Below are 24,176 nucleotides of genomic sequence, written 5' to 3' on the forward strand. Positions count from 1 at the left end.
TTTTACAATGTTGACAGTTTGTCAGAAGATTTTCTAGACCTACCGTGTCAGTCGTGTGGGCCTCGTTCTCGTGTGCTTAATAAGTCTAAGAAGACTGACATAAATGGTAAATTATGGTCGACGATATGTAACCCTGTCCGATTTTAACATAAATGCTTTGGCTGCTTACTAAGGTGCGCCACCTCGGTTCAACATATGTTATGGACAGGGTCGAGGGTTTTGCCAACCCTTCGAGCGACAATAAACAGCTGAATAACAATACAGTGGAATACTCTTAGATAATATAATGGAGTTTGTGCAGAGAAAGGAATTGTAGATATAATGTTTAGTTTTGTATTTAAAACAAATCTTTAATTTGTTTGTATTAGACAATTGATGAGAGACCTACATTTTCCTTGTGTACTTTGATATTTTAGAGGTAAATTCATATCGAAAGTAATTTTGAGATTAAACCCCTTTTTGGAGGCCTTCATAATCAAATTTTCTTTACAAAAGATGACAACAGAGACGAGATTGGAGTTTTTCGTAGTATCACCAACAGCCTTTGCCAATCTGATTTTTACGTGGATCCTGTGCTCAATGTGCTACTTGGTGCAATTTTCGCGTCGCATATGGTTTGGGGAGGTTGGCACTCCTTTCTTATACCGCATGCTCTGCAGAGGGGAATCTCTGTCCGGAACACCATTATCATCACTTTCTCAGCAGCAATAGGGAATACCTTCGGCAGGGCTGCTGTAGGTGTCCTTACCAACAGCCTCGTCAAACCTGTTACCCTCTTTCTCTTCGCTACAATCTTAAACATCGCCACTCTTCTTTGCGACGTGTATTTCACCAACTTCTACGCCATGTTGGTGACGTCATGTATCTCCGCAATGGCAGTAGGAGGGGAGGCGGTGTTAGGACAGTTGGTTGTGAGGTACAGAGCATCTCCAGAGAAGTTTGATGTCGTGTATGCAGCCACCTTAATTTTTATCGGATCCGGGCGGTTTCTTGGTGGCTATTTGAGTGGTAAGGATTCACCAAAAACGCATATGAGCCATTAAAATAATTTGTTGTTGTTAAAGGTATAGACTAGTGCCGGTCAGGCGATTGCTTTGTGAAAGAAACGTTGTGGAATCGATCAGAAAAGGTTGATCATCTAGCATATATATATATATATATATATATATTGGTGTGTCCGGCAGGGTTCTGGAATCATCAAAATGATAAGAAATTTGGCCCAGTCTTGGTAAAGTTACAAGCACTGTACACAGAAAGATGCATATGGGACTACAATATATCTATCCAGTCCAGATAGATATAATAATTTACCAAACATATCAATTAGTAGGCGGTTTCCCGGCAAAATTTGAATCATCACGTATTAGTCAAAACATATTCTTTCACATGATTGGTAATAAGAACTTCCGTTTCATTTTTTGAGAGGGGGGGGGGGGGCGTTTCCAAAACTGGTCTTTACGTTTAACTTGAATTGAATAAAAATAATTTTTAGTTTGTTTTCATGTTGTTTCCAGAAAGAAGAAAATCAGTTTGACAACCTTCATGAAAGCAAAGAAAATGGTTCGATAAGATCAATTTCAACAATTAACCCTTCTCGTGATTTTATTCGTTGATTTGGAATGCAATTAAAAAACACGATTATGAACTGATTTTGCTCTAACAGCTTAAAAAAAACACTATAATGTTATTAGGTTCAATGATAGACTGAACAAAGATTGCAAACTCAGTAGGTGTGGGGTACAGTTCCCTACCAGTAATTTAGAGATAGTTTGCATTTAAGGATTTAATGGATATGAAGACAACGCCCATTGGTATCAAACGCAGACGAGGAAAATAATGGTGGCGATAGAGGGCAGCAATTATAAGAGCTGTATCGAGACCAAATAATAAATAAAATAATCTTGGGGTACAGTTACTGATTTATATATGATATATATCAGTGTCTATTTATATCGAATAGTCATTATGAAATGAATATTCATTTAATACACAACATCCGTCATGAAGAGAATCTTCACACGTGACTGGTCCAGCGGGCACCAAATGATTTAAGGACAAATCCACTCGAAAAATAACTTACTTTCAATAAAAGCAGAAAAAATCAGACAAACCAATCAAAAAAAGTTTGAGCAAAATCGGATAACTAATAAGAAAGTTATGATTATTTGAAAAAGTATGTAAAACTACGGAACAATGAGAAATACAACACAAATTGCAAAGATGGTTATCAGTTTGTGACGTCATGTTCTCACTATTTATCAATTGCTCTATATGGTTTAATCCCATTAATTTCCCTTTTTATTCCCCAAACTTGATTTCCCCATGCCTTTGCCCAGGTTATATGATTTGTATCATATTGCGTGCATGACATTTCACAAAATCTTCTATGAACTTTGAAGAACTTATACTTTTTTCTGAATATTGTATATTCATAATTATTGATTTTTATATAAAAAGTTTATCAAAATTCACATTTTTCATGATTTAACTGTTTGTGGAAAAAATTACTCTATATTAGTGCATCCACACAAAAACATATTACAATTAATCTAACTTGGTTGCTGGTGTAAATAAATAAGATTCTTAAGGAGAAAATAGGAAATTTATATCATGAGGTCACAGACTCATGAGTGAGTTGCCAATTTGTCTAGTGATTTTCAAAGTTTTTAATGTCATTAAAAATTCATAACTTTCTTATTAGTTATCCGATTTTACTCAGACTTTTTTTGCTTGGTTAGTCTGATTTTTCTGCTTCTATTGAAAGTAATATATTTTTGGAGTGGACTTGGGCTTTAAAGGGTTGCAGGTTAATCATGTAGAAATAGATTGGATAACGCAATTAATGCAAAAAGATCAAAATAGTGACTGATCAAATAACTGTAATGAAGGGATTTATTCATAGGTATTCAGATCAACAAAGTGGATTCAAATTGCTCTCATTGTATTTTTTTCAGGAATGATTGCGGATCACTTCTCATCCTACAACGCAACGTTCAAACTATTAGCTTTCATCGAGGTTGTCGTTCTCCTCCTAATGGTAGTCGTGAGATGCAGACCAAAAGCAAACCCCGTCTGAACATGCTGTATCGGAAGCGTGTAACATATATTTTTTTATGGTGAGCTTTGAAAGCGAGTTCGTTCAGAATGTTTTCTTTTTATATATTAAAAATAAAATTATTTTAAAAACAATTTCTTTTCCTTTTTCATAAACGCATTTGGAGCTTATTATATAAGTAATCGATAGGCAACTCATAGATACTTTTGTTTTACATGCTGAATATAATAATACATTTATTACCAACATACTGTGTATAGAATTTGAAAAAAATTGTCTCTTAATATGTTCAAGTATTGTAGAGTACAATAAAAAAAAAAAAAACATTTGCATTAAAACAAAATCCCATGTCCTACAACAATAGAATAACGATTCTGATCGGTTTTTATCAAGAACAACCAATCGATACGGTTAGTCGATGGAGTAGATTTATGTAGAAGGTACATGTATAGTTTCACTTGCAGAGTGAATGCAATGAATAAACGATATCATCTTCTAGAAGCTTGTTTATGCACATTCCCTCCCATTGGGAAGGCCCTCCTCCTAGATATTGTTGAAAAGATTAAATGGATATTGACCTGGCATTATTGAGAGTCCCAAATGAAATATATAATGTTGAGAGGTAACGATAACAATAAAAGCAGAAAACAATGAACGAGAAGAAAAAATAATATTTTGAACAAAAAACAACGACCGAGTTTACGTTGATTGTGGCTGTATCCCTCCTTCGGTTTGAATTAAGGGCCATGTGTTTGGTCAATGTGTTTGGTCCATGGAGGGACCCTATTTTGTATAACGTTGTTTATATGTTGCCACTCTACTCTGTGTTTATATAATTTGTTTTTCCTATATATTAAAGGGGCTGTAGCATGGGAAATACTGGTTAACGTTATCCACGACTTCTTTTGGAGAACTGCACGTAAACGAATGGACTTGATTATTACTGGGTCAGCGTTCTAGCGTTCGCTAAACAGACCGAAGTTCTCCTCACTCTTCGGTTTGCGTATGTTGCACGCACGTGAATACATAGGCCTACTGCGGTCGCGTCGTCCATAGTCGTAGTAGTATACCCGATTGGCCTCGAGTCAGGCCACGGGTAAGACAAATAGTCTCGTCATTCTACAGCCCATTTAAGCTACCTCCTCTCCGGTTCATTTCTACATGGTTATAAAGTGGAGAAAATAGTTTTATTCGGTTAAAATGTTTTGTTGTTTGCATCTTAATAGATTACTTTCAAAGTAACACGATTTAAATTTTGTGAGATTTAATTTCTTGGTTCTGTTTCCCGAGTAGGATGTTTCCCCAAGAGTAAGATAATAAAATAGTTATCGTCCTTGGTCAAAAAACATAAAGTGAAAATTGTTTCCAAAAATATCCAAACCTTGAAACAAATGTGATATGTTTTTTAATTCTTTGTCGGAAATAGAGCATTGACAGTCACTTCTTTTTCCCTATACGAGCTAGCGACTTGTTTACAGGCGCAAATCATTTATAATATTATATTGTGTCATTCTCAGTTTTGTGTGTATGATTACGCTCGCTGGTAATTACAAGAGACTACTGAACTTTTCCGCCCTCTACCACTATGTTTCTAGCTGTTTTATTTGATTATTTTGTCTTGAATTTTTTAAGGGATAGTTGAGTTCTTGCTTCAGACCGCAAAAGGCTTCAAAGTGCATGGTTATTGCTCTTATTCTTCTTTATGACATTTCTAGTGCTCTTTTAGGACCTAAAACTGTTATTTTTGACTTAAAAATATGTGAAATTTAGCCAATATGATCATACCCGACCAATTCAGCTCCACTTTAAAAAATATACGGTGACCATTAATTAATTAATTAATAATAACAATGAATGGGCTGGCTGGTTGTGCGTATTATAACCAACACGAAAAGGCCAACAAAAAGCCAACATCGGCGTTGGCTGAAGAAGAAATTACGTTTTGTCAACGGCTGGTTGAAATTATCGAATATTTGTGGGGCACCATAAATATTAGAAATCGTTATATTTATGGATATTTCAGCCGTCTCTTTACCGATTTGATCAAACAAAGATAATTTGGTCATTAAAATTGTATGTTGTTTTAAGTTTGGCACTCAGTTTTTCATTATCTCACAACAAAACTATTTTGTGTTGCGCCCTCTGCAACAAAAGTCAACTATCCCTTTAACGATGGCAAGTAATTGGCCGACCTTATGAAGGAGTGATACTTTTCTTTAGTGAAAAACAGTATACCTGCACCGGGCATTTTATTAAAACAGATTATTCTACACTTGTTAAACACAGTTTCCTCAGGTTGTAATATTTAATGAAATACTTGTAAACATTGCTATGTAGCTTCATTGGAATAACTTAAACATAAAGAACGTCGTAGCGACTGCTTCTAACATGCAACTATCGCCATTGGCCTATCGAAGCATATGCAGTATCTCTATAAATGTCCAGGAGGTATGTAGTATTAACCGAATTATCTTGTTCAGCTTGTTATTTTAGTCCCCCTTATTTAAATTATGTAACCAAAAAAAAATTGTTGAAAGTTGAAAAGGTGGATGAAATAAAACAAAAATTATATTAGTACTTCGTGCTTTGAGCTAAAATAATCGGATAACCGTGCAGTAATGTTTGTTTATAATTACTTGTATGACGGTTTTGAGCCGTTTTTCATGGTTTACAAAAAGTACCCGCATGACTGCGCAGTAACTGTGCAATGTCGTGATTTATAGTGCGCCAACGTACTGAACAATTGAGGCGTGAGACTTGGTAGGTCTGGCCCCTGAGGGCCATAAAAATACCCCCAAACGCGTATACCGGTACGTAAAGCACGATTTTAAACCATTTTGAAAAAGGTACCCTTTTCTTGAAAATGGCCCAAAATGAATGTTTTTGAACCCCTTAATGCGGCACCGCGCGGACCGCGTCCAATCTATAAAAAAACACCCCTTTATACGCGTTATATTATGTACCCCGGGTACATATACTACATGTAGATTTTATTTATTTATTTCAACGTAGGTAAGAACGTACTGAGTAAAAATGGTTTATCATTCAGTCCCCTTGACATGCCATCTGATATATTCTGATCTTATCTCTACACTGTATTATGCCTTCAATTGACACGTTTATATTTTGTTTGACATGAATTTTGCAACTTTAGTTTGTTTTAATGAAGATATTTTTATAAAGATGTAGACATGAATATAACAGTGGTGAAAAAGGCTGAAAACTCAGACAGCTTATACCGTGTATCTATACAAGAAATACAGAGTCCTTTTTTGTATACAATATTATAACATGCCATCTCAAATATTATGATCTTATTTGTACACAATATTTTGCCTTCAATTGACATGTTTACATTTTGTTTGGCATGTATTTTACAACACTCTGTTGAACATATGTTGTAAAAATATATTGTAAAATTGTTTACTTTACTTGTATCAAAGAGAACTGTTGCTGAGCTAGCGCCATGAGCGTCCCTGAATAAGCGCAACACAGTCAAGAGGTCCCGTATTAGACGCGCGCCAGGCAAGGTACGCCTAATTTGCGCTTATTTTTAAACCATGGGTTATGTAAATGAGGGTTTAAACCATGGGTTAAATTTAAACCTCCTTTGTGAATTCGGGCCTATAAGTTTACACTATTATTATTATTATTACGTAGATGTTTAATACTAATATATAGACATGAATAAAACAGAGTAAAATTGGTTTATCGCTTAAACTACCCATGCTGTGTATCTATAACGGACATACAGAGTCTTTTTGTTGTTATACATTATAACATGCCATCTCAAATACTATGATCTTTTCATCTGTATACTGTAGCATATCACGCCTTTGGTTAACATGCTTGAATATATTGTATACACAGTAGGCTTGCGGGTGCACCATGTGTGAGAGAGAGAGGGGGTTGAGGGTCCTGAAAAGGACTCGTGACTCGGTAATCTGTCTTGAGGGTGTGTAGTCCTTATCTTTCTTAGCATATAGTTCTGAGGAGAACTAAAGCGCTTGGAGAGGATGAGTTGCTCGACGTTTCGAACAGGTTGACTATCCGTCGTCAGGTGTGGAGAATAGCTGGCGTGCGAGAGCTTAAGTCACCGGGGTGCGGACGTCAGGGAAAAATAGGTGACCGTGTGGGCTTGAGTCATCGGAGGTGACATGGATGGTCGGCTGGTTCGTCTGACTGTCCGTCTGGGCTGGAAAGAAAGATTACCGAGTCAGAGTCCCTTTCAGGACTCCTCAACCCTCTCTCTCTCTCTCTCTCACACATGGTGCACCAGCAAGTCTACTGTATATCTACATCACCATGCAAGCCGACACTTACAAGTAGCATATATTTTATACGTCGTGTTTTATTTTTTTCTATTAAAAAAAAGACAAAATCTAACATACACGTATCAATATTGTTATTTATTTGAATAAAATTGAATATTGTATTCTAATCAGTGACGATGCCCATATAACTTTCAAAGACACAATAATTCCATAAGATACACATATACAGTGTACTTTCTAAGATCGTTATCAATTATTTCAATGCATAACTATTTAGTTCACCAGGAAAAAAAAGTATCAACAACCTTTTAAAAAGCCCATGAAAGCCATACAAATCTAACCTTTTCATCACACAACCAAACCCTCTCTCTCTCTCTATCTCGCTCTTTTGCATTCTTTACAATTTCTCTCACTAGCTCTATCTCTCTCTCTCTCTCTGGTTTTCCCACTGTCTCTACTCTCATTCATTTTCCCACTCTCTCTGTATGTCTCTCTCTCATTTCCCACTGTCTCTATCTCTCTCTATCATTCATTTTCCCACTCTCTCTGTCTGTCTCTCTCTCATTTCCCACTGGCTGTCTCTCTCTCTCATTTCCCACTCTCTCTCTCTCTCTATCATTCATTTTCCCACTCTCTCTCTTTCTATCATTCATTTTCCCACTCTCTCTGTCTGTCTCTCTCTCATTTCCCACTGTCTGTCTCTCTCTCTCTCTCATTTCCCACTGTCTCTCTCTTTCTCTATCATACATTTCCCCACTGTGCGTGTCTCTCTCATTTCCCACTGTCTCTCTCTCTATCATTCATTTCCCCACTCTCTCTGTCTGTCTCTCTCTCATTTCCCACTGTCTGTCTCTGTCTCTCTCATTTCCCACTCTCTCTCTCTCTCTCTCTATCATTCATTTTCCCCCTCTCTCTGTCTGTCTGTCTCTCTCATTTCCCACTGTCTCTCTCTCTCTCTCTCTCTCTCTATCATTCATTTTCCCACTCTCTCTGTCTGTCTCTCTCTCTCTCTCACTTCCCACTGTCTCTCTCTCTCTCTCTCATTCATTTTCACACTCTCTCTGTCTCTCTCTCTCTCTCTCATTTCACACACTCTCTCTCTCTCTATCATTCATTTTCCCACTCTCTCTGTCTGTCTCTCTCTCTCATTTCCCACTGTCTCTCTCTCTCTCTCTCTCTATCATTCATTTTCCCACTCTTTCTGACTGTCTCTCTCTCTCATTTCCCACTGTCTCTCTCTCTCTCTCTCTATTATTCATTTTCCCACTCTCTCTGTCTGTCTATCATTCATTTTCAACTGTCTCTATCTCTCTCTATCATTCATTTTCCCTCTCTCTCTCTCTCTCTCTCTCTCATTTCCTACTGTGTGTGTGTGTGTCTCTCTCTCTATCATTCCTTTTCCCACTCTCTCTGTCTCTCTCTCTCTCTCTCTCATTTCCCACTGTCTCTCTCTCTCTCTCTATCATTCATTTTCCTCTGTGTGTGTGTCTCTCTCATTTTTCCATCTGCCTTTCTCTCTCTCTCTCATTCAATTCCCCTTTGTCTGTCTCTCACCTTTCCCCCTCTCTCTCTATCATTCATTTTTCCACTGTGTGTGTGTCTCTCTCATTTTTCCATATGTCTCTCTCTCTCTCTCTCATTCATTTTCCCACTTCCTGTTTCTCATATTTCCGACTGTCTGGATCATTTGTCCCGCTGTCTGTCTGTCTCTCTTATTTTACTCAGTGTTTATCTCTCTCACCCATTTTTCCCACCACTGTTTCTCTCTCTCTATCCCTCACGTTATCCACCCCACTTAGTCGTTCTCTTTCTCTCACTCTCACTTCTTTTCGACCTCCCGCTGTACTTATATATGATTGAGCAAACTTTAATTGAAGAAGTACGAACAACTGCAGTCGAATGTACATTGTAAGGTACATGTATAATGTACTTACATATTTATTTCTGACCCAGTACATGTAATGATAACATTTCTATATCGAAATAAATACTAAAAAACTAAATACGCCGTGTTCTAATACATTTTTCCATTATATAGTTAGATTTGGATTTCACTTTTTAATGATTATTGAAGTTCTTCCTCCAGTTCAACCCAAGATGCTTAACTTAATGGAACCTTCTATCTAAATTGAAAAAAGAAATTTGCTATGAATCAATAACAAGATGTTTAAATATATTTCATCAATAAACTACTTTGCTGTCAGTGTGAATGGGCAGTTTAGCTGTACAGACAAGACAAAGTAAGCCACCTCCCCTCCCCACACACACTCCTTGATAAAGAAAAACGACTCCTACCACCTGTGCTGCTACGGGTAAAATCTGCTGATGATAATAATACACTATTCCAGTGTGATGTGTTGTGTGATGTGTGATTGTTAAGAGCCATCCACTTGAGCAATTTCCATACAAAGGACTGGGGGTTGATACCAATACTTTAGTATACAATATAGAATAGGCTTGTTGTTTGTTGAAAAAAAAATACATGTTTTCAGGCCAAGTTATGTGTGATGCGGCGTGACTCTTAAGAGCGATCCGCTTGAGCGATTTCTATTTAAAAAAAAAGAAGACTGGGGATTGATTTTTATATTTGCGTATACAATATAGAATAGGTTTTGTCGTTTGCTGAAAAAACTGCATGTATTCAGGCAAAGTTATTCACTGTTCAACCGCACTAAGTATGCCAATTGACATAGAGGTTTGTAGTTCCGACTTGACTATGGTAAACTCATTAATTCAGCGAGTCTATTTTGCTTTAAATATGTTACCCAGCTTCCAAAAGTTACTAATTGATAACAAAATATAAAACATTCAGAATATCTAACAAATGAATTTCAACTGATCTGTTATCTATAGAACCCTCAGCTATCATAATCTGCACGTTTTGCCATAAAGTAAGACAGCACACATTCTACACAAAGAATTGACAACAAATTAACGCATGTGCTACTGGGTGATTGGTTATAGAGTCATGGGAATGGTAGAATAGGGCTAGGCTTGTTTCATTAGAGTACCTTGTGAGTCATGAGCCGGCCGGGTCTGTCTTTTGGTCAGGCCCTTAAATTGAAGGGGGTTCTGGTAGGGCTAGTGTAATGGTCCTTTTGCCCAAATTGTATTTGTGTAAATATTCAGATGACGTCACCTCTGTAGTGCCTTGGGTCCATTAATTAGATTCGGCTGTATACTTAATAATAATAATAATAATAATAATAATAATAATAATAATAATAATAATAATAATAATAATAATGATAGTAATAATAATATTAATAATAATAATAATTTTAATAATAATAATAACTAGATTTGTAATACTTGCTTGGAATAAGTATAGGTGGGCTCATCCAACAAAAAATGGAGACAAAATAAAGGGTACATTTGAGATAGCTTTTTGTCTCAGCTACAACATACTCGAAGTTCAGCGTAAATGAAGCTAAAACAACGTAGATATTACTCGCGAAAGACGGAAATGTAGAATCAAGTTTTGAGAAAAAGTCATGTCCCATAGAGAATACACGCAAAATGTGAAAAATTGACATGCCTCCTTTAATCGCAAAATACGCCATGATGCCTTTGTCAAAATGAAAAATTGCGAAGACTAGATTTGTACAGAATTGTCTCAGCTAGAACATATCAAAATTTTGAAGAAAATTAATCAATTTTTAGAAAGATGCAATCAATTTTCCAAAAAAATGTTCAGAGGCCATTATGATGACGTCATGAGTTAATTGCGGGTCAAATGAGACATGAAATCATATTTCTGATTCATACTCAATCAAAATATGAACAAAAATTGGGGTCACCTTGCATCCTAAAGAGCTACAATGGATTTTGCATAGGCATGTTTTTGCCCATATATGCTATGTATTACAAGTGTTCGCGCGCACTGAAATTTATGTTAAACGGTCGATTATTCAATTATTAATAGTCATAAAGAGACAAACATGGTATCAATTTGTTTGTAAAAATATGTGGAATATTATGAAAGAAAAAAAATGGCGATTCTATGGTGTCTAATAGTTTTACGCGCGAAAACGCGCGCGCATGCGCGTGTGCGCGATTTTTAAAAAAATGCTTAGAATGGCCTTAAACGTATGCAAAATGATTTTGAGACGATTTTGAGCATTTCAAAATTTTGCGCGCGCATTGACGCGCGGACGTGCGGACCTGAAATTGACCGGACGGATATTGACCCTGATCATGATAAATATGAATCAGAAATACCTTTTGGTTATGAAGATATGATCATGAGTTGATTTTCGTAAAATTTTACAAAATGGCGCCTAGATGACGTCATCAGTGAAGGTCAATGTTGAAAACGTTATTGTGATTTGTACATATGCCTATACATATGTGTGCCAAATAACAAGTTATTTGATTGAGCCATTTCCAAGTTATATTGCCAACAAAAAAGTGGTTAGAAATAAGAAAAATAAACTAGATTTGTAATACTTGTTTGGAACAAGTATAGGTGGGCTGATCCAACAAAAAATTGAGACAAAATAAAGGGCACATTTGAGATATCTTTTTGTCTCAGCTACAACATACTCAAAGTTCAGCGTAAACGAAGCTAAAACGACGGAGATATTGCTCGCGAAAGACGGGAATGTAGAATCCAGTTTTGAGAAAAAGTCATGTCCCATAGAGAATAAACGCAAAATGTGAAAAATTGACATGCCTCCTTTAATCACAAAAATACGCCATGATGCTTTTGTCAAAATTAACTATTGTTATCAATTCATTTGTAGAAAATCGTCTCAGCTAGAACATTTCAAAATTTGGAAGAAAATCAATCACTATTTACAGAGATACAATTAATTTTCCATAAATATGCTGACGTCATAATATGCAAATTGGAATTTTGAGTTCGGAGGCCATTACGATGACGTCATGAGTTAATTGAAGGTCAAATGTGACATGAAACAATATCTCCGAATCATACTCTATCAAAATATGAAAAAAAAATTGGGGTCACCTTGCATCCTAAAGAGCTACAATGGATTTTGTATAGGCATGTTTTTGCCCATATATGCTATGTATTACAAGAGCTCGCGGGCACGGAGATTTATGTTAAACGGTCGATCATTCCGTTATCAATAGTCATAAAGAGACAAACATGGTATCAATTTGTTTGTAAATATATGTGGAATATTATAAAGGAAAAAAATGGCGAATCTATGTTGTTTAATACTTTAACGCGCGAAAACGCGCGCGCATGCGCGTGTGCGCGATTTTTTTTAAAAATGCTTAGAATGGCCTTAAACGTATGCAAAATGATTTTGAGACGATTTTGAGCATTTTAAAATTTTGCGCGCGCATTGACGCGCGGACGTACGCGCACGCGCGCGTTTTTTGACCTGAAATTGACCAAACGGATATTGACCTTGATCATGATAAATATAAATGAGAAATACCTTTTGGTTATGAAGATATGATCATGAGTTGATTTTCGTAAATTTTTACAAAATGGCGCCTAGATGACGTCATCAGTCAAGGTCAAGGTTGAAAAAATTTCTGTGTTTTGTACATATGCCTATACATATGTGTGCCAAATTTCAAGGCATTTGATCGAGCCATTTTCAAGTTATCTTGCCAACAAAAAAGTGGTTAGAAATAAGAAAAATATTTAATAATAATAATAATAAAGAAAGGCAATTCTAACAAAATTATAAGGTGGTCTGTACGATATACAGCCCACCTGATAATAATAATAATAGTAATAATAATATTGATATGTTATCCCCGTGCGATATGTTGTCGAATTAATCAGAGCGATCCATTTCTTCCAAACGACTGGGGATAGATACCATCATTTCTTTCTTTCAAGCAATAAAGAATAGTTTTACAGGTCATATATTCTAGCTGTCGAGGTTTGTTGTTTGATGAAAGGAAGTTCATCACCTGTATTTGAGCAAAACTGTTCACCCGTACACCAAATTGAACTAGGATTTTGGAGCTCCGACAATACAATGGTACACCGATATTTTGTTAGTTCTATTGATACTCTGCGCGTCTATTCTCCGTTTCGTTTATGTTAACCAGCTTACAGAAGTGAAGCACGAATTTATATTTTGTGTATCAATTCATCAAATCCTACCATGGGGCGTTTTCATGACATTTTAACTTCTCCAAGTTTACCTTTGGTGTTGTGTACCTTTTTGAGGGCATCCAGTAGTGTAGGTATTATCAAGACCATTGGAATTTACTTGGAAGATATCAACATTAGTATTGGAACGACATCGACGGATCTCGGTATTGCTCTTGGTCTGCTCAATGCATTTTGCCACTTTCCAGGTGAGAAAATTAATGTCAATTATTCCTACTGCGACCACTCCAATCCTTTGCGAAATTATCTCTTAAATTATCCTGCACGATGAAATTTTGATGATTCGGTTACGCAATAATCAACTACCTCACAAAAGATATTGCATAGTAATGCATACTCTAGTGTTGTGGTTAATGGGCAAATAACATCGAAATTTCGTATAGAAAGGAGATGTAGCCAAGGAGATCCACTTTCGCTATACTTGTTTTTGTTATGCGACAAAATTATTAGGATGTTATTTCGAAATTTACACTGGGTGAAAGGAATTTCTGTCGGTTCAAAATAATTTAAGATCCTCCAATATGCTGATGACACAGTTGTTTCTTGATGACACAGCTGCTTGTTTCTGTAATGCACTACATATTTTGGATTCATTCGGAAATATTAAAGCGAGTTCGTAATTAGGATTTGCGCATGTGCAGATAAAGGTCATTCGTTCCCAAATTGTATAACCATTGAGACGAATACTCGTATCGTGCTCATGAAAGTTATGTTATTAGTATTCATAATAATTAGGTACCAAAAGTACATTTATCTGATACACAGGTGGAAGTATTCTTCTCAAGAGGGCAAACGATAGGTATTCATGAAGCATCTCCATCACTTCTGAAGTGACTATTCTAAAATGCACAAGTGGGACGTATCCATAGTGTAAAAGATCTGTGGATATTTGGGGGTCATGCGTTCCGAAGCTATTTACGAACTGGCTTATTGTAGTGGACTGAAGATCACTATCCCCAAAACAAACGCAATCTAAATTGGGGCCTCTAAATGTAATGAAGATATAGAAGTAGAAAGAAGACGAGTGAATTTTAAACATAATTATTTGTTTACATATTTCCGTTAAAGGGGCTTTACGTCGTGTATAGGATCTGAGTATCTAAAAATAGTACGTGACGTCAGTTAATCCTCATGGTAATTGCTCAAGGGGGCACGAGATCCTCCAAATAAAAAACGCCAGCTCGTAACCTTCGCTCAAGAACTGACAATTTTTACCTAATTATTCCGAAATTTAAACACTCATCTTTCGAAAAACGTCTAACAGTTGCTTCTTCGAAAACGTGGAACATTACATGTTGTTTTAGCTCTCCTAAATATTCGACAATTATACTACTATTATTGTTATACATAATGTAAATGTTATATTTATTTCATAATTTCAGATTGAAATATATATAAACAAAGATGTATAAAAGTTAATAGAAATGTTGGTAATTATATCATCTTAAGATTGTTTCTGTCTCCATACAGCTCCTTTAATTGCTGCCCTCTATCGCTACCATTCCATTCGTCGTCTACTTCTGATATCTGGTACATGTCTTGCTCCAATGGGCGTGGTCTTGACTTCCATGGCAACCAGCAACGCTCAAATGTCAATATATCTCTTAATAACCGGTAAGAAAATGCACATTGAACTTATTGAAATAAATTGCAGCCCTCTGTTTTGTTAACCTTGCAAGTGATTACTTAAAAGGTTTTGTACGTAGTTGGAAGTAGGAAGTAAATTGTTGGATTAACTTAGTTTTATCACATCAATTTCGATTTAGAGAACGCTATATTAAAAGCAGACTTTCTATTTTCTAGAAACAATATGAAAACAAACATGAACATAGGCTACATATGAAAAAACAACGATAGATTATACTTGTAACTTGTACCAGTATAATCAGTATGTACTCATACCGATACTTTAATGAGTTCTAGGACAATAACCCCTTGGCATTAATGTTTGTTTCATCGTAAACAACTCGCGGTCAGAGGTAAAAGGGTTCCAGATAGCGCTGAGGCAAATTTTGACCTGTACATTCAATTCTAAAATTTGATTATTATGATCCCATTGTCTCAATGAGAAGTAAAATTTACAGAGTAGAAAAAAGCGAGACAATGTCAAAAGAACCCTGAGTATGTGACGACAATAATAATAAAAAAAAATAATAACCTCAATTTAAATGACAATATGATGGCGTCAGCTCATTTGTTTGCCTGGCTGCGTACAGGGCATGCATATGCTTGTTAATAAGCAACCCGGGACCGAAGGCTTTAAATCCTCTCCGAGAGACTCGGTAAAGATGATTCACGATTTACCAAGGGGAAGTAGCTCATCAACTTGGTTTCGAACCAGGGACTTCGCGGTCACGAGACAAGTGGTCTACTACTCAACCATCAAGCCTCCGTAACATCTGAACCTCTGAACAATTCAAGGTACATGTCAAGCCCTTTTAGAATATACCCCCCCCCCCCCCAAATGGGGCGGGTCCATTCTGATGATCTGTAGCAGATTCAGATTTGCCATTTTTAGTGCACGCATTTCGAGGTTTTATGTGCGCGTGTTGGAATTATATGGTGATGAAGGCTCTAGCAATGAATTAGAATTGTTTAGAATTGTTAGGAACAGGATCAGGAACCCAAATCATGTTTTGTCATGTTTTATTTTTTTATTACGCCGACGCGCCAAAAACGCTAGTATATACGCGTGTGTACGAAATTTAGAAGAAATGTTAAAAACTGGCTGAAACATATGTAAAATTAATTTGAGACGATTTTGAGCATTAATTTTTAAATTTAACAGGGCGTTATGGCGGAGACGTACGGGTACGCGCACATTAAATTTGTTGATAATGCTGCGCAAAAAAAATTAAGTGTCATGAAACGAAATATGAAAGTGTTATGCCATTTTGTTTTACAGAGACATTAGACATATTCGGATCCAAAAAATGGCACCAAGATGACTTTAAATTATTTCTGTGTGTCCAGTCCATTAAATATTTTACCATTGTGTCAATTATGAACGCAAAATACAATTGCTACCCTTGAAATATTTATTCCTCAAAAAAATAAATATAAGAAATGATATGTTCATTAGAACATACCAACCTAATAACAGTTACAGCCATCCACTATAACAATAATGAAAATAATAATGATCATGATAAGGAGGAAGATTATATTATTATAATTCTCCTCATAATCATTATCTAAGCATGGAATGTTGTATTGCCCGAGGTAAACTGAATTCTTTTAAAGAATATCTACAAATGAAATAGTTTCTTAGTGATCGTGTTTTATTGTGCGTATCCACTGTGATCATCATGTGCATTTATATACCTCACTTAAAGGTGATACACAGTTTTGGGAAATTTTGAAAATTGGGTGGATAGTGAGTCTTTACAATTTTGATATATTTGAATGCTCCTGTGGATATATTGAAAGCACTAGAAAATGTAGGCCCTAAAACACTTGTGCTTTCGAGAAAATTTGAATATAACATTTACCGGTGCTCCCAGTAAATTTTGATTAATTTCAAATAGCACCTACGGCCGTACAGTAGCTGCGACCATGAAAATCTCAGAATATGTAGTTGTGATATATAATTTCCAAATGGGAATAGCTAATCGGTCGATTTTAGTCAAGAAACGTTGTTTTGTAGCTTAATTAATAACTTGACCTTGAGAGGGAGCTATACAACATAAAGAGTTAATTATTTACAATTTCATAACTTTAGACTCGATTTCAACCGCGACAACGGTCACTGAATATTGTAGGATCGCATATGCTTTCAATATGTTAATTTGAACCAAATTCATGACCCCATACCAAAACTTTGTATTACCTTTAAGAAATCCAGCCATCTGATTGGTCGAAGTTGCATTTGTGATTTTAGTCATTCCCGTAAAGAAACAAAAATGCCAAAACCATGTAATAGTCCAAGAGTATAATCCCGGCAAAATTCCAGTTACCGGGAAAATAATAAGATCTTGTTGCGATACCCATTGCTTTACGTGTTAAAATGTTCTTTGAGCGAGCGCAGATACCATACATTGTGTGTGTGCGAATTGGTCGCTTAATTGTTAGGTTTTTTAATACAGCGCAGCGCAGCTCAGACGACCGGCGAGGCTAGGCCTAGATTCTACTTTTATTTTCCAAACGAGGCAAAAATGGCTGAAGAAACTCTTCCTAGATTTCAACTTCTTGATGATGATCAATTGCATGACTTGATTAATTCTGCTGACATCAGGAACACCAAAAATTCCGTGAAATTCTCCATACAAATATTTGAAGACTAGATCTAGGCTACCTGCAAGTTATCAACACAGACCTTGATAGCGTAAACAAACTTCCAAATTCGGAGCTGGTCAACGTAGGCCTACTCCAAAAGTTTTACGCTGGTGCTAGACGGAAGAACGGTTCTTTATACATGAAGAAGTCAATGTTAGCTATTAGATTCGGACTTCAGCGTTATTTCCTCAATTCTAACAATGTCGACATCATTAAGCATGAAGATTTTTCCAATTCGACGAGAGTTTTTAAGTGTTTTTCAGCAATGCTTAAACAAGAAGGAAAGAGAGTTGTGACTCACAAACCAGCTATCACAGCAGAAGACATAGACAAAATCCAAGGTTCGCTTGATTTGGATGATCCTGTAGTTCTTCAGAACACGGTATTTATTGATGTTATGTTGTATTTTTGCAACCGGGGGAGGGAGAATTTGCGTGAAATGACACTCGACAGCTTTGAAATTTGTGAGGAATTAGGGGGGAAATGCTACATAACTCTGAAAGATACATTCACAAAAACAACCGTGCAGATAAACTAGAGAAAAGCGAAGGTGGTGTCATAAGTTGACTCTTTTTTCAGTATATAAAAGTTATAATGACTGCTTTAATATTGGAGGCATAGTTGTCTTTATACGCTCTCGGAGAGATTACATCGTGCTATTAACCTCGGCACGCCTCGGGGCAATAGCACGATGTAACCTCCCCTTGAGCATATAAAAACAGCTATGTCTCTCATAGCAGTCATTATTACTATGTTATTTGTGATTGTTTGACGCACAAAAACAGCTATTGCCCGCGCTAAAGTGTTCGCTATGGTAATTTAGACGTAGCTGTCTAATAGCAGAATGCCCGCAGTTCTGACAAACCAGAAAGCAAGAATCTTGATGCATTATTCTATAACTTCTCTGAAACATGGCGTAGGTAAATTGTTCTTGTACATCTAATTAGTATAGATATATGATAATACAATATAAATGGCCCCATGCGTTTTCTTTTCATGTAAAACAGGTCTTGGATATTGTATGGTAAATATATGTTGTGCCATGACATTGCACCGCGTTGCTGGGGAGAATTACAACCTGCTTTTCAGCCTTGGTTTGACTGGATATGGCGCCGGAATGGTTCTTGTACCGCTCATAGCTGAATTCTTACGTCAAGCTTACGGTTGGAGAGGTGGACTGCTCATCATAAGCGCTCTGATGGCTAATATTATCCCAGTTGGCATGGCAATTCAATTGGAATCAGATGAGAATAGCAGACAGAGAAATGGCTTTCAGAGTTCGCCACCAGGGTTTAACGAGGGAGAAGAAAGCAACATCAGCAGAAGTCGGGACACAGAAGGTAAGTTCAACCGGAAACTCTTAGCAGACCGACATTGTCGGTCTCGTGATCCTTCAAAAATATGTATGAAGGCCAAGAATACCAGCATGTCGGTTTTGTGGCTTTTTGGTCTCGTCGGCATTTGACCATGTAGACAGTTTGCTCGAAGATTCGATTAGACCTACATAATGTACATTGTCGGTCTCGTGGGCCGTTAGTGTCGTGTGGTAAGCCGGGACTGGTTAGTCTAAGAAGACTGGTACAAGTTATTAATCACCTTGTCCGACTGAAACATAAATACTTTGGCTGCTAATTCATATGCGCCACCTCGGAAAGAGATAATTTTATGGCCAGGGACGAGGGTTTCTAACGATGAAATGTTATGAGACCAGGAAACTTACTTTATACAGCTCAATTACCACACTCTTGAAATAATACAATGGCTTTCAGATGTAATATTTCATTTGTAAAAATAATAATAATATTGGATATTTATATAGCGCACATACCCACCCTGCAAGGTGCTCGAAGCGCTCCAATATTACCCGGCTCTGCTAGGCTACCGATTTCGGTGCTCACAGCATTCAAGGAATTCCTTCCTAATGGTCCCCATTTACGTCACCTTGGTGGAGTGTGAAAAATGTAGATCAATGTCTTGCCAAAGGTCGCGGCGGGATTCGAACCGTGGACCTTGTGATCGACAGTCCGGCGACGTATCCACTCGTCCATGACACCAATTATCATGAAATTAATGAGAGACCTTTATATACCATATGTAAATGGTAATATCATACGAAATATATTTTAACAGTAAACTGTTTTTAATGAACTTTACATTTAACTCTTCTTTAAAGATGACGACAGAAACGTCAGCGGAGTTTTTCGCAGGATCACCAACAGTCTTCGCCAATCTGATTTTTACGTGGATCCTGTATTCAATGTGTTATTTGGTGTAACTCTTGCGTCGCATATGGTTTGGAGTGGTTGGCACTCCTTTCTTGTACCGCAGGCTCTGCAGAGAGGGATCTCTGTCCGGAACACCATTATCATCACTTTCTCAGCTGCAATAGGGAATACCTTCAGCAGGGTTGCTGTTGGTTCCCTTACCAACAGCCTTGTCAAACCTGTCACTCTCTATCTCATCGCTACAATCCTGAACATCGCCGCTCTTCTTTGCGATGTGTATGTTGTCGACTACTACGCCATGTTGGTGACGACATGTATCTCCGCGATAGCAGTAGGAGGGAAGGCGGTGCTGGGACAGCTGGTCATTAGGGGTAGAGCGTCTTCCGAAAAGTTTGATGTCGCGTATGCAGTCGATCAACTTTTTATCGGATTCGGGATGTTTCTTGGAGGCTATTTGGGTGGTAAGGAGTCACCTAAAACCCATATGTAAATGTGCAATTAAAATGTATATATTTTTTAGCAATCACAATTTCAAAAAAATATCCTTTTAAAATATCTTGAATTGAGTAAATAGGATTTTAAAGCTTGTTTTCATGCTGTTTCAAGAGATCTAACAATCAAATTTACAACCTTGATCACAGCCAAAAGAATGAATTGATAAGAGTAATTTAAAAAAAGCACTCTCCCCGTGATTCTAATCGTTGTTTTGGAATGCAATTAATGTAACACGATTATGAACTGAATAGTTCTAACTGCTTCCAAAACCCTATAATAGCCTTTATCGAGGTGTTTATTCAATATTCAACTATAACATAATTTCACAAACAATTTAGAAAAACAATGAAACATAAATGATACACAAAATATTTGTGCAGATATCATCGAATACTTATACACAACTCGCGGTCATAGGTAAAAGGGGACAAAATTCGCAGTTAACTTTATATTTTGTACTTTCAAATGTTCCTTTATTTTTAGTCTGTGAGTCATTTCTCCAAATATATCAAATTCGAATCTCTATTATCATACACATACTTACTACGAAAACTAATAATTTGATAAATAGACTACAATGCTATCGTCATTTATATACCTCACTTCACTCCGATCTAGGGGTGTTCGCACCAAATTATAAAAAGTGTTTATTATGATTGTTACAATTGGGCTATTGCCCTCGGCACGCCTCGGGCAATAGCACAATTCTAACCCTACCTTGAGCGTATAAAAACAACTATTTCTCTCAAAGCAGTCATCAATACTATACTATCTCCCTTTCAAGATCAATAGCATGTAAAAATAAGTCCTTTAAGTATCCAAAGAAGGTTCTGTTGGCCCTACATGGAATAGAAGCATGATTGAATAACATCATCATGTCCTTTGCACTTTAAACAAAGTTCATCTTATAGAAAACCACACTTGAACAGATTATTCCGAAGCATATCATATGAAAGCTTGAAATTAAATTTACGTAGACGAAATTGTTTAATCCTAATCAAATTTCTGTTAAAAACAGAGGACACGTAAACGTCCTTCTGCAAAACATGTTTCCAATACAAACAACATTTATTTATTTTAATTTGTTTAAAACTTATCATATTATACCACTGTTTACTACTCAGATGACTATCATGCTTAAATGCTTTCCCAACTACAATGTGGGAATGATGAAATTATGATCTTTGAATCCTAAAGGTACCCTATATGCTTATCATTTATCCAGATTTTTGCAATAGATTTGTTTAGCTTTGACTTGACTATACAAACAGCTATACTGTTATTAGCTACAAGGGTAAGAGATAAAAGGACTGCACAACTCGATAGGTTTGAGGTACAGTTTCCTACCAGTTACTGAGAGATAGAATGCATTTAAGCGTTTTTGGTTGCCATGAATATCAAGACCACTCACATTGGCGGCAGACATGTACCAGATATCAAACACAGACGAGAGATACAATAGTGGCGATAGAGGGCAGCAGTTATAGGAGCTGTTTGCGGACAAAACAAAAATATCGGGGTTACTGTTATATATGAATTGATATACATGTACATCAGTGTCTATTTATATCGAATAGTCATCATAAAATGAATATATTCTTTACACAATATCCGTCGTGAAAAGAATCCTCACAGTCAAGTGACTGGTCTATCGCGAACCAATTTATTAAAGGTAAAACAAAGTTTTGGTATGGGTCATGAATTTGGTTCGAATGAACATATTGGAAACATATGCGATCCTACAATATTCAGTGATCGTTGTCGCGGTAGAAATCGAGACTAAAGTAATGAAATTGTAAATAATAAACTCTTTATAATTGTCAAGCTCCCTCTCAAGGTCAAGCTATTAAGCTATCAAACAATGTTTTTTGACTAAAATCGACCAATAAGCTCTTCCCGTTTGAAAACTATATATCACAACTACATATTCTGACATTTTCATGCTCGCAGCTACCATTGTACGGCCGTGGATGCTATTTAATACTCATCAAAATTTACCGGGAACATCGGTAAATTTGTTAATCCATTTTTTCTCGAAAGCAGCGTTTTAGGGGCTAGATTTTCTAGTGCTATTAAAACATCTACAGGGGCATCCACATATATCAAAATTGTAAAGGATCACTATCCACCCAATTTTCAAAATTTCCCAAAACTTTGTATTACCTTTAAAGGGACGCATGCTATGTACAAATATATAGGATCGAATATAATGGATCGCTCTTCCTAAAGAAGAAGATTACTCCGCTAAGGATTTAATAGGATAACACAAGGAATGAACACTGTGGTCATAATGTTGGAATAATCTTTTTCACCCTAATTTATGAAATGATTTTGACAATGATTTATTCCTAATAGATACATTCTCAGGTTTTATTGAATAATAATTTATGAGTGTTTGTTTTGCGTGACTGCTAAAACATGTGTATGCTACTATGCTTATCAACTAGGGGACCTACGTCCTTAAGTCATAACTGACAGTAATGAGGATTAATGCCTCATAAAGGGCATGGGTTTCCTAGTTGATTAGTATCGTAGCACACACATGCAAAGCAAACACTCGCAAATTATTATTCAATACAATTTGAGAATGTATACTATTATTTAGATCTATAAGGAATAAATCATTGTCAAAATCATTCCATAAATTGGGGTAAAAATAATTATTCCACCTTTATGACCGAAAGTGTAATAAGAATAAATGACTGATCGAATGACTGTAATTTAAGGGATTTATTCAGATCAACATGGTTTATTAAAATTGCCCTCTTTGTATTTTTTCAGGCATGATTGCGGATCACTTCTCATCCTACAACGCAACGTTCACACTATTAGCTTTCATCGAGGTCGTCGTTCTCCTTCTAATGGTGGTCGTGAGATGCAGACCAAAAGCAAACCCCGTCTGACCGTGCTGTATTGGAAGCGTCTTAAATAATTATATGTTTTATAGTGACAGGCGGAGGGTCAAAGTTAAATATCATGCTTAGTTTTTAAGTTACCGCACAAACTAAGCACACCTTGTTTATTCGAAAGACTTTATCATAATAAACAGTTTTTATAATTTGTTGCGAACACCCCTAGATTGGAGGGGGCGTCCCAAAAAGCGGCCCTTTGGACAAAAAAGGGTATTTTGTTAATTAGTTGTTAAGGAAACCTTGAACCATCATACGTTTGGTCAGGCGCACCGGAAGCGGTTTGGGATGGGGTGGGGGGCAAACATTCCAGGGGGCTCACCTTCCAGAGGCAGTGACGTAATGAGAAAAAAACTTTCGGAAGGGGGGGGGGGCGGGCAGACGAAAAATCTGCATCACCACCATTCTTACACGTTACATGCATGTAACGCGGAACGTTTTTCAAAGTTGAGTATTAACGATCACGTAGAGCGTAAATTGGTGTGGGGTCCAGGGCATGAGCCTCGGCAGGGGGTCAAGGAGCTGAGCCCCCGGAAGCTCAGGGGTTTTAGGTATTTAATTACGGTTAGTTGAGCATCCAGTGGCCCTCTTTAAGGCCATTGACGTGTTCCCGGGGGCGGGGGAGAGCCCCCAGAAGCTCAAATGTTTTTTTATTAAATACGGTCAGATGAGCATCCAGGGGCCGCTTTAGGGCCCTTGGTGGGGTCCAAGGGGCAGAGCCCCCGGAAGCTCAGGGGTTTTAGGTGTTTAATTACGGTCAGATGAGCATACAGGGGCCCGCCTTAGGGCCCTTGGTGGGGTCCAGGTGCAGAGCCCCCGAAAGCTCATAGTTTTAAGGTA

At 36.9% G+C, this 24,176-nt stretch overlaps 2 protein-coding genes across 2 annotated transcripts; both read left to right on the forward strand.

Moving 5' to 3' along the window:
* The first annotated feature begins 449 nt into the window (after positions 1-449).
* LOC115918555 lies at positions 450-3,320 on the forward strand. Its single transcript, XM_030982849.1, has 2 exons — positions 450-1,008; positions 2,955-3,320. Exons 1-2 carry the CDS (start codon positions 612-614, stop codon positions 3,074-3,076), a joined length of 519 nt encoding a protein of 172 aa, XP_030838709.1. The 5' UTR covers positions 450-611; the 3' UTR covers positions 3,077-3,320.
* A 15,504-nt stretch (positions 3,321-18,824) lies between these two features.
* On the forward strand, positions 18,825-23,330 carry LOC115923378. The gene is made up of 3 exons (XM_030983872.1): positions 18,825-19,047; positions 19,881-20,393; positions 23,209-23,330. Exons 1-3 carry the CDS (start codon positions 18,825-18,827, stop codon positions 23,328-23,330), a joined length of 858 nt encoding a protein of 285 aa, XP_030839732.1.
* The last annotated feature ends 846 nt before the right edge of the window (positions 23,331-24,176 follow it).

The sequence above is a fragment of the Strongylocentrotus purpuratus genome, unplaced genomic scaffold, assembly GCF_000002235.5.
Source record: "Strongylocentrotus purpuratus isolate Spur 01 unplaced genomic scaffold, Spur_5.0 spur5_scaffold_13, whole genome shotgun sequence".
Taxonomy (NCBI): Eukaryota; Metazoa; Echinodermata; class Echinoidea; order Camarodonta; family Strongylocentrotidae; genus Strongylocentrotus; species Strongylocentrotus purpuratus.